General features: G+C 35.4%; 1 protein-coding gene across 1 annotated transcript in view; it reads right to left on the reverse strand.

The window, feature by feature from the left end:
• LOC106870984 (TATA-binding protein-associated factor 172) overlaps positions 1-11,292 on the reverse strand; it is a 56,877-nt gene that overhangs the window by 4,762 nt on the left and 40,823 nt on the right. The window contains exons 29-37 of the mRNA XM_052965876.1: positions 11,063-11,140; positions 9,550-9,613; positions 7,077-7,284; positions 6,508-6,638; positions 6,242-6,403; positions 5,047-5,195; positions 4,189-4,329; positions 2,560-2,637; positions 1,147-1,276 (exon numbers count right to left, since the gene is read on the reverse strand). Of these exons, the coding sequence (XP_052821836.1) occupies positions 1,147-1,276; positions 2,560-2,637; positions 4,189-4,329; positions 5,047-5,195; positions 6,242-6,403; positions 6,508-6,638; positions 7,077-7,284; positions 9,550-9,613; positions 11,063-11,140 (1,141 nt within the window). The remainder of the gene's footprint in view (positions 1-1,146; positions 1,277-2,559; positions 2,638-4,188; positions 4,330-5,046; positions 5,196-6,241; positions 6,404-6,507; positions 6,639-7,076; positions 7,285-9,549; positions 9,614-11,062; positions 11,141-11,292) is intronic.

An 11,292-nucleotide genomic window follows, 5' to 3' on the forward strand; every position in this document is an offset into this window, starting at 1 on the left:
ATTTGTATCTAAAGCGTCCCCTTTACCTTTGTAGCAGTTGACTATGATGCTGCTACACCAGTCATAGGGTATGACTCCTTCGTGTATCACCTGGTTCGTAATACGGGTGACTAGGCTATAGCCAACACTGCCAGATATTTTGAGCATCTCTGCAGTGATTCCTGATGGGCCGGGGACTTTCCCGGTCTTCATACTCTTAATTGCTTTATCTCTTAATTGCTTTATCTTTCTTAATTGCTTTATCTTGGTTGAGCCAATGCTGCCTGACTGGCCCTCATGCCAGTGGCACGTAAAAAGCACCCACTACACTCTCGGAGTGGTTAGGATTAGGAAAGACATCCAGGTGTAGAAACCTTGCCAGATCAGATTGGAGTCTGGTGCAGCCTCCTGGCTGGCCAGTCCTCAGTCAAACCATCCAACCCATGTTAGCAGGGAAAGTGGACATTAAACAATGATAATGATGAAACAAGTTATTTACAAATAGCTTATCACTGATAACAGAGTTAATGAAAAAGAAAACACAACAAAGAGAGCTCTATGTCAGAAAGGCATACATTTAGTGAAAAGAGCCATGTTACTAGCAGAGCTACTGCTCTATTTCACTATATGAACTGCTGCACTCTACCATCTAACGGTCGTTCACTCAATAGTGATGGTGCCATGATGAAATGAACTCAGTGAACAAATAGAGATGATGTGATGTTGAGAGTACCCTTTCAACTGTCTGTGGACTAAAACTCTAATGCTGGTGCCATATTAAGATGCACCTAGCACACTCTGAAGAGATTGTGCAATGGGAAGGGCATTCAGCCATAGAAACCATGTGAAAATTGAACATTCCAGTAAGATGATGACTCTCCCACCCCTCCCAGCTCAGTAGTAACTCCAAATAAGAATTGACAAAAATCATAATCAATCCAAACCACGCCAGCATGGAAAGCAGAATAAAAACGAAATAATGATTATTATTGAACTTATTTCATAAACAATTCAATAATATAAACTACATTTTTCTCTGTCCTAAAAACAATTTTAAACATTTGTTACATTGTTATATATAAATTGTTACATATGTTGTACAATTAAGATTACATGTAGAAACAGTAAGAAGTTTTTGTGAAGCCAACATCTATCAATAAACTTTACCTGTAAGTCTTTCATTGGATTCCAATCATGTTCCACAAAGACAACAGTATCAGCTCCTGTGAGATTAAGGCCAAGCCCACCTACATGTGTTGTTAACAAGAGTATATCTATTGAAGGATCATTGTTGAACCTAGAAATAAAAAGAAGAAATTACTCCCTGACAAAATAAATCGAGAAAAATAGAAGCAATCATCACTCTGTACTCTTAGTAATATCTAGAATCAATAAAATAAATAAGATATTTACTATTTTACTTGATTCAGTCATTTGACTGTGGCCATGCTGGAGCACCGCCGTTAGTCGAGCAAATCGACTCCAGGACTTATTCTTTGTAAGCCTAGTACTTATTCTATCGGTCGCTTTTGCCGAACCGCTTAGTTACGGGGACGTAAACACACCACCATCGGTTGTCAAGCGATGTTGGGGGGACAAACACAGACACAAACATACGCACACATACACACACACATATATACGACAGGCTTCTTTCAGTTTCTGTCTACCAAATCCACTCACAAGGCTTTGGTCGGCCCGAGGCTATAGTAGAGGACACTTGCCCAAGATGCCACACAGTGGGAATGAACCCGGAACCATGTGGTTGGTAAGCAAGCTACTTAATACACAGCCACTCCTGCGCCTGAAGAAAATCCAAATAAAAGCTAAATCCAAACCAAGAATGTCCAAACAACAAATATATTTTAATATAAACCATTTTAATTTTAGCAGGAATTGATTTCACAAGCTGGTTAAGCTCAACTCTCCTTATAGTTTGTATTTCTGTCAGTTAATTAGCTCATACATCAGACATTAATTATATTTCAATAATTCTTTGGATTACAACTTAAGATAATTCCTCCTTTGACTCTTCTCATCAATTTTAATTATATATTCCTTATTTTTAACAATTCAAATACTTTCATGTCTACTGAGATATTAAAATATATGACTTCCTGAATTCTAAAACTTTATGGTTCCACCTCACTAATGGCCTCTAACCTGTAGTTCCCAACTAGTCTAACAAGATGGAAAACCTGATTTTACAATTTCCTCCTTTGGATGCCATACCTTTCTACTATCAAACTGATTACCTGTAAAGGTACCAAAATGACAAATTAAAATCATATTAAAGGATTGCATTTCTTGCTTACACGTAAAAAAAAAAAAAAAAAAAGGGAAAAGCAGCCTTTTGAAAACCTGTGTATAAATTTCTAACAGTTTTTGTAAATAGGAATAAGTATAAAAGGATCACGTTTTCTTATTCCTATTTAATAACATCAAGTGAAAATAACACTTTTTCAACAAACTTAGAAATATTTCCATATATGATAAAATTAGGAATTATTTTTAAAAAAAAACTGATTTCAGCTTCATACACCATGATTATTATAAATTATACAAAAAACAATTACTTACCTATTCACTATGCTGTGTCGAGAACCAGCTGGAATGCTACCATCTAACCGTAGATAAGTCACATTTGGCATATGAGCTCTTAAAAAAAAAAAAAAAGTGTTTAACAACAGTTCAGTTATGTCACTAAGTGTACCACATTTTATAAAATAACACTGTGTAACAAAATTTTAATTTTCTTTTTATTTTGGGTCGGTGTTATTTCCTAGTTGCTTCTCTCTAGAAATCAAAAGAAAAGACTACTCTTCCATTCAAACTTTGCTTTTGTGACTTGGACATCAATATTTTGAAACTGACCTATTTTCCATTACATTTCAGACAGATTCAACACTGAGTTGCTGAAGCAGAAATACTGTTGTAGCAAATATTCTGCTCAATATCACAGATTTGCTTGTCAGTTGCTTGACCATAACCACTTAGCCATGTCCCTTGGTGGCTGACAAAAAGTGCATCTCTGATCATGAGCAGGAGTAGTTGGGAAGCATTACGGCTATGTGTTGAGAGGGATTTGGGAGTTTGAATAAATGTTGCAAAAGCAAAGTTTGAAAGAAATATTAGCCATTTTTCATACTTTCAAGGAGTAAACAAATAGGAAATGACAGTTACTACCCAAGGATAAAAATCGTGTTACACAGTGTAATGATTTCTTTAATAGTTTAGTTAAATTAGAAAACAGAGAGAATAACTGGCTAAAAGAATATTGATATTAAAATTAAATAAAAATGATTCATAATACAAAAGATTGTGAAGATGAGATAAAAATCAATATTAGTTATAAATATCTTTACAGAATTCAAACACATTTAAAGAAATTCTAAAGGCAAAGAAACTCAAACAAGCAAATGCACTTTGTACGAAAAAAATGTATATACAATGTTGAATGCTAAGAGAACATACTACTTCAAGGTTATTATAGGAGCTGAAACTTTTAAATGGCATAAATAGATACCAAAAAAATAGATTCTAACAAAACACTTCATTTAACTTCCAATAAACAGAACAACCACAATTGAACCGGTTGATAATTTTTTGGAAAAAGACCTTAAATATAACCACATACTGCAAGCAACAAACAAACTCATCATCATCATTGTTTAACGTCCGCTTTCCATGCTAGCATGGGTTGGACGATTTGACTGAGGATTGGTGAACCAGATGGCTGCACCAGGCACCAATCTGATCTGGCAGTGTTTCTACAGCTGGATGCCCTTCCTAACGCCAACTACTCGGAGTGTAGTGGGTGCTTTTACGTGCCACTGGCACAAGGGCCAGTCAGGCGGTACTGGCAACGGCCACGTTCAAAATGGTGTTTTTTACGTGCCACCTGTACAGGAGCCAGTCCAGCAGCACTGGCAATGACCTCATTCGAATGTCTTTTCACATGCCAGTAAGGCGACGTTGATAACAATCATGCTTGGGTTAAGAACTGATTGAAAACTAGAAATATATGTAAATAGTGCAGAATATTTACAACTGGATGCCATTCTAAATACTAACTATAGAATACGAAAAAAGAGAATTTGGAACTAATATAATTAATAATTGAAGATATATATAGTAAAATTAAATTTTTACATCATCCAACAGATTTACAAAGGAAAATATATATTGAAAGTTCAATGATATACTTACTTTAAAAGATCATTCTCAACAATATTTAACATACTTTTTAACTGACAAAACAGTAGTACCCGATGCTGGTTGACAACAGGTGCTGTTGAAGATAAATTCCCACCACTAGTCACTCCAATACCACAGTCATAAAGAAGTTGTCTACAAAATAAAACAAGTGGAATGTTTACAAGTTTAACAACTTTACAAATTACAAGTAAATTGCAATATCTATGCATTGAATGGTGCCGTTTTCACTCATAAAATAATCATAGTTTTTATATTTTGGTTGTTTGCTTGTTTATCTTAATACTGTTTTCATGTTCAAGAATAAATAGACAGTTTTTAAAATGCATAATCCAATTAGCAGTAATATCTAAAACAACTGTTTCAAATTTTGGCCTATTCAATTTTGGTGATTACATCAAATCTAGTACTTAACTGGTTCTTTATTTTATTGAATGGAAAAGGATGAAAGGAAATGTTAACCTTGACAATACTTGAACCATGAATGTAAAGGCCAGAAGAAATGCTGCGAAGCATTTTTTCTTATATGCTAACAACTCTGCTAATTTTATAAGGCGGCCAAATGGCAGTATTGTTAGCATGCTGGGTAAAATGCTTAGTGGCATTTCGTCTGTCTTCATATTCTGAGTTCAAATTCCAACGAGATCGATGTAGCCTCTCATCTTTCCAGATTTGATAAAATAAGTACCAGTTGAACACTGGGGTCAATGTAATCAACTTACCCCTCCTTCAAAATTGCTGCCTTTGCACCAAAATTGGAAACCAAAATTTTGAGTATTTTAAAATTTATATTCTTTTAAAACTGACAACTGTTGAAAGTAAAACACTAAAGGAAAAATTGTGATGACATACTTCAAAGCTGTCAATTTTGGTGCATGTTGAATATCCTGTAAAGATGATTGTTGTGCTGAAAGCTGTTCTATAATCTCATTATATTTGGGATGCTGTGAAGATAAAACTAATGCAGGATGGTTGCATACTTTTCGCAAATACTGTAAAGCCTGAAATAAAAAGCAAAAGAAACTCATGTATAAGTATGCGTGTGTCAGCAAATTATCATATTACATAGCACATTGAGTATATATATATATATATATAAATTAATCTATTCTGTTTAATAAAGCATCTGTATGCTCATCCTAAAATGATTTCTGATAAGAGACAATTAGGACAAAATCATGACTTCTCAGAGTTGTAGCCCAAAACTGTTTTAGCGCAAGTGTGCAAATGTTTTCTTTTACAGGACTTAATATTACCAATTATGAATATTAACCCTTTAGCATTTAAACCAGTCATATCCAGCCAAAGTATTCGGCCTATTTTATGTTCAAACTGGTCAGATCCAGCCACTACCCTACAATGTCATTCTAAAAATAAACAATCACATCTTTGAAATATCAAAGCTATAAGATAATACAGGATTAATTCTATAAAATGTGAATATATAAGTATTATATTTGACAAAGTAATCTGAATGCTAAAGGGTTAAGGTAAAAAAAAAAATGTGTAAATCAAAGGAAATGAATCATTAAAGCATTCGGCCTGCTCTGTGGAGTGGTTGGGGTTAGGAAGGGCATCCAGTCGTAAAACCATGCCAAAACAGACACAGAAACATGACGCAGACTCCAGTTTGGCCAGCTGTTGTCAAACTGTCCAAGCCATGCCAGTATGGAAGGAGGACGTTAAATGATGATGATGATGATGATTACATTGATTACAACCTGTGTCACGCAAACTGGCACCTGGCACATAAAAGCACTCCGGTGTCATGCCAGTGGCATGTAAAAGCACCCATTACACTCTCGGAGTGGTTAGCATTAAGAAGGACATCCAGCCATAAAAAACCATGCCAAATCAGACTGGAGTCTGGTGCAGCCTTCCAGCATGGCAGCCCAGTCAAACAGTCCAACTCATGCCAGCATGGACAACAGACGTTAAATGATGATGATGATGATGACGACCACACTTTATATAAATCTACAGCTCTCCATTGATATGAAATTAAATAATATGGAAACAAAGCTGAATAAACAAAAAGTATCTTTACCTGGAAGATGTGAGTTGTACCTTGGTTAGATTTCTGTGATTGTGTTGAAGTATTATTTGAAGTTAATTTTGTATTATTTGTTGATTCTTCGTCCAAAGAATACACGCTTTTTTCAACATTCTTTTTGGCATGGGAACGTGTAAAGTCTTCATACAGTTTTACCTGCATTCAAAGAATTTCAGAGAAATTAGAATTAAAAAAACTGAATATTTCACTAACAGAATGGAATAAAAACGAGTTTAAAAAGCATTAAAAATTATCTTAACCTGTAATGGGCTTAAATCACAATAATAGTCCTGCATAATTTTGGGAGGTAAGTCTTGTAACACATCATCCTTTAATCTGCGTAATATAAATGGTAATACCTGCCGGTGAAGAGATTCCATTGCTAAAGCTCCTGTAAAAGGCAAGAGACAAAAAAACACAGTTATACAATTTCTTTATCTACAAATGAAATATTTTGTAACAGCAACAAAAAGCTAACAGAAATATATTGGGTTGGCAACTAAGTTCCCGCCGTTTTTTTAAATTTTGGAATTTATTGCGTTTTTAAATTTTGGAATCTATTTTTTTCAAGAATTCTATTTTTGAATCATTTTGGAATCTATTGTTTTTTTTTCTAGTTAATTTTAATTAATTTTTGTTTATTTTCAGATCATTAAAATGGAATATCGAGTTTACAATTTAATATCAAAACAAAATATACTGAATTTACAATTCATAGTATAACTATGACATCAAAAATAAAGAAATAAAATTATTCACCTTTCCAAAACAGGTATAGGGAGTAATGTCAGGAAAAAAAAAGATGGTCAGAAAATATACATATATATACCTGCTTCTTGTTCCTTAGATGTGCTCTTTGCATCTCTACTTTGTAAAATTGGTTTTCCATAACGTGCTTGAAATTGTTTTTCTGTACCCAAAAAGCCAGGCATGAGAAAATCAAAAAGAGACCACAAGTCAAGCACATTATTTTGAATTGGTGTTCCTGACAGAATAAGCCGGTGGTTGCAACATAGCTGTTTCACTGCTTTGGACAGCTGAAGATAAGAGAAATTGATGCACTTCAATATTTTACTGATACTTGTACAAATTATTTGATGAATAATCATAGGTGTGACTGTGTGGTAAGAAGCTTGTTTCCCAACCACATGGTCCCAGGTTCAGTCCCATTGCATGGCAGCTCGGGCAAGTGTCTTCTATTATAGCCTAAGGCTGACCAAAGCCTTGTGAGTAGATTTGGGTAGATAGAAACTGAAAGAAGCCTATCATATGTGTGTGTGTGTATATATATCATCATCATCATCATCATCATCGTTTAACGTCCGCTTTCCATGCTAGCATGGGTTGGACGATTTGACTGAGGACTGGTGAAACCGGATGGCAACACCAGGCTCCAGTCTGATTTGGCAGAGTTTCTACAGCTGGATGCCCTTCCTAACGCCAACCACTCAGAGAGTGTAGTGGGTGCTTTTACGTGTCACCCGCACGAAAACGGCCACGCTCGAAATGGTGTCTTTTATGTGCCACCCGCACAAGCCAGTCCAGGGGCACTGGCAACGATCTCGCTCGAAAATCCTACAGGAGCCAGTCAGGCGGTACTGGCAACGGCCACGCTCAAAATGGTGCATCTCATGTGCCACCCGCACAAGAACCATATATATATATATATATATAAATAATGTCTATGTGTGTGTGTCTTCGTGTCTGTGTTTGTCCCCCACTACCACTAGACAACCAGTATTGGTGTGTTTACATCCCCATAACTTAGCAATTCAGCAAAAGAGACCAATAAAATAATTACCATGCTTAACAAAAAATAAGTACTGGGAACAATTCATTCAACTAAAAATTCCTTGACTTGGTGCCCAAGCATGGCCACAGTCAAGTAACTGAAACAAGTAAAAGGTAAAAGATAAATCGAGAGCAAGGTGTGTATGTATTTATTTCCCTAAGAGTAAAGGGTAGTTTGTATGATGCTTGTGTTAGAACTGCAATGCTGCATGGTAGTGAGACATGGACCTTGAATGGAGAGGACTTGAGAAGACTGGAAAGAAATGAAGAGAGCATGCTTTGTTGGGTATTCAATCTGAGTGCATGTGAAAGAATTAGCACAGAAGTGCTTAGTAAAAAGCTGGGTTTAAGAGGAATCAGATGTTTTCAAAAAAGAAGTCTGAGCTGATATGGTCATGTGATGTGTACAAATGAGGACAGCAGTATAAAGAAGTGTTTGTTTAATGTGGCTGGAATTTTCTGAAGAGGAAGACCCAGGAAGACGTGGGATGAAGTGGTGAAAGTTGACCTCAGGACCTTTGAGCCTGACAGATGAGATGAAAAAAAGACCAGGATCTCTGACAATAGGGGGTTCTCAAAAAAGACTCACGCACCTCAGCAAGACTGAGTCCTGAAAGTGCTATATTTTGTGTCCTCCGACCATAACAGTGACTCCTTCTCCTCATGCACTACATCTACCTCTTCCCCTCACCCTCTCTCGTCCTTTACTACTCCTGCTACTGCCTCCCTCTATCATCTCCAGCTCATAGCTTGTCTCATTCTCCTTTCAACTATCCATTTTGGCAGTCTTTCTCATTCACTTTCCTATACAATCTTACAAATCACCCACCTACCCACTTCTACCCAGCTTGTGCATTGTGGGGCAACTTGGGCACCTAACCACCATTACCTGTCTTGCAGCTCCTGCTGATCATTTCCTCTTCTCCCCTTTTTTTATTTTCATACAAGGTGTATCCAGCTATGGCAAACTTCCCACTATTCCAACATATTCTCAAGTAACCGACACAAACATAGAAAAGTAGGCATTATTATTATTATTATGGCAGTGGCGGTGAAGTGCCAATTATTTAATGGATAATGCTCTTTCAACAAAAAATTAATTTGTGCTTAATCATTATTCTGTAAAAAAAATCTGACGAAGAACTGTACCCTGCAGCAGGAGTGTTAAGACTGGTCCCTTTGATGGTGTGAAGCACTCATGGCAGTGCCAATTAAAAGCACCTGTCCAGTGCAACATAAAACCACCCATGCAGTGCCACATAAAAGCACCCAGCACACTCTGTAAAGTGGTTAGTGTTAGGAAGGGCATCCAGCTGTAGAAACCATGCCAAATCAGATTGGAGTTTGGTGCAGCTCCCCAGATTGCCAGTGCTGGTCAAGCCATCCAACTCAAGCCAGCATGGACAACAGACATTAGATGATGATGATGATGATGATGAATTAAAATACCAAGTAAAGATTAGCTAAAAAATAGTTCTATTATAATTCCATTAGAAAAAAATTTATCTTACCTTGGTTTTACCATTCTTGATCATGTGACCTTCATCAAGAATGCAGTAATTCCAATGAATTGACCTGGAAAATCATAGGTGATACTTTTTTTTAAATAATTCAAATTACATTTCCTATTTCACAAGAATATTTTGTTAAATAAAAATTACAAGTTAAATAAGATGAAAAAAAAACTCGTTCAATAATTAATGAAGAACAATTTCTTTTAAATCATTAACTATGCTAATGAGCTTTTCTGAGATTGCTGATTTCAAGTTTGTTCAATATGGTTCTAAATTTGTATACCAGTCAAGGTTCACTAATTCTTTCATGCAGTGAGGTAGGTAGTAGTAGTACACCAGAGCAAATTGTACTGAGAGAAATCAAACCTAAATTACATCAAAAATTACTTGAGAGAATAAACAAAAATGTAATTTGGGTCCATTCTGAAACACTTGAGCAGCATTGAAAAATGAACGTAAGGATCTTTCAAAATTTCCACAACCAGGAAAGCCTGGTATTGATTACAAATGATTGTTCAACTCACAAAATAAAGTAAAAAGAATAAAGAAAAAGTTAATAAAAGCTATTAGTAAAAAGATGATAAGAACACTATATATATATGCATATATCTGATGTAAAATATCCACATTGTTATGCATTATATTTTTATGTTATTCACATTATATAATAGGTTGAACCTCAAGAGGTGGTGCCTCAAAAAAACCACAACCTAATGACAAACCAGTAAAAGATTTAAAACAAAAGAATATTAACAGTTAGCATAGATATACATATACAGTGCTATGCCAACAGTGAAACAAATGCTATTGCATATTTTAATATTTATGCAAACATTTCAATACTTATCAGAAATGTACTAATGATAAATTCATTACACACTAGTGAAATTATACCACACCAGAGGCATAATTAGTATAATTGACCTCAGTATCTCACTGGTGCTTCTTTTATAAATCCTGGAGAAATCAGAGTTAAGTCAACCCTGACAGAATTTGAATGCAGATGTGGCTGTGTATTAAGAAATTTGCTTCCCAACCAAATGTTTCCAGGTTTAGTCCCACTGTATGGCACCTTAGGCAAGTGTCTTCCACTATAGCCTCAGGCTGACTAAAGCCTTGTGAGGGGATTTGGTAGACAAAAACTGAAAAAGAGCCCAACATGTGCATGTGTTATTATCACTTGCTTTGATTATGCATGATAGGTATAAACATGTGTTACTATTATGCAAGTGGTGTCCATTTTTAATCTGCCATGAAAAAAGGTCTTGTCATAGAGAAATATTACCATATGGTAATGGTGCCATGAATAAGCACCCTGTACACTATGCAAAGTGGCTTGCATTAGGAAAAGCATACAGCTATAAAAATAATACCAAAGCATACACTGGAGCACTATACAGTCTATGATGAATTGAATCACTTAAATTGTCCGACTTATGCCAGCATTTAAGACAGATGTTAAATATGATGATGATGGTGGTGATGATGAAAGGAAAATTATTTTTCTTACCCGAAAAAGTCTATATCATTCCTGACAATGTCATAAGACACTACTACAAGGTTATGTCTTTTTACAAGTTTTTGTAATCTGAAAAAAAAAAATATATATATAATCCTGAAGTATTTAACACTAACAGTTTCCAGATACTTAGCATTTTTTAAAGGATCAAAATTACTCGATATAACAAATTCATAACAGTTTTGATGTGCTAAATAAAATTAAACAGGCTTTCTTATATA

This window comes from Octopus bimaculoides, chromosome 2 (assembly GCF_001194135.2).
Source record: "Octopus bimaculoides isolate UCB-OBI-ISO-001 chromosome 2, ASM119413v2, whole genome shotgun sequence".
NCBI classification, from domain to species: domain Eukaryota; kingdom Metazoa; phylum Mollusca; class Cephalopoda; order Octopoda; family Octopodidae; genus Octopus; species Octopus bimaculoides.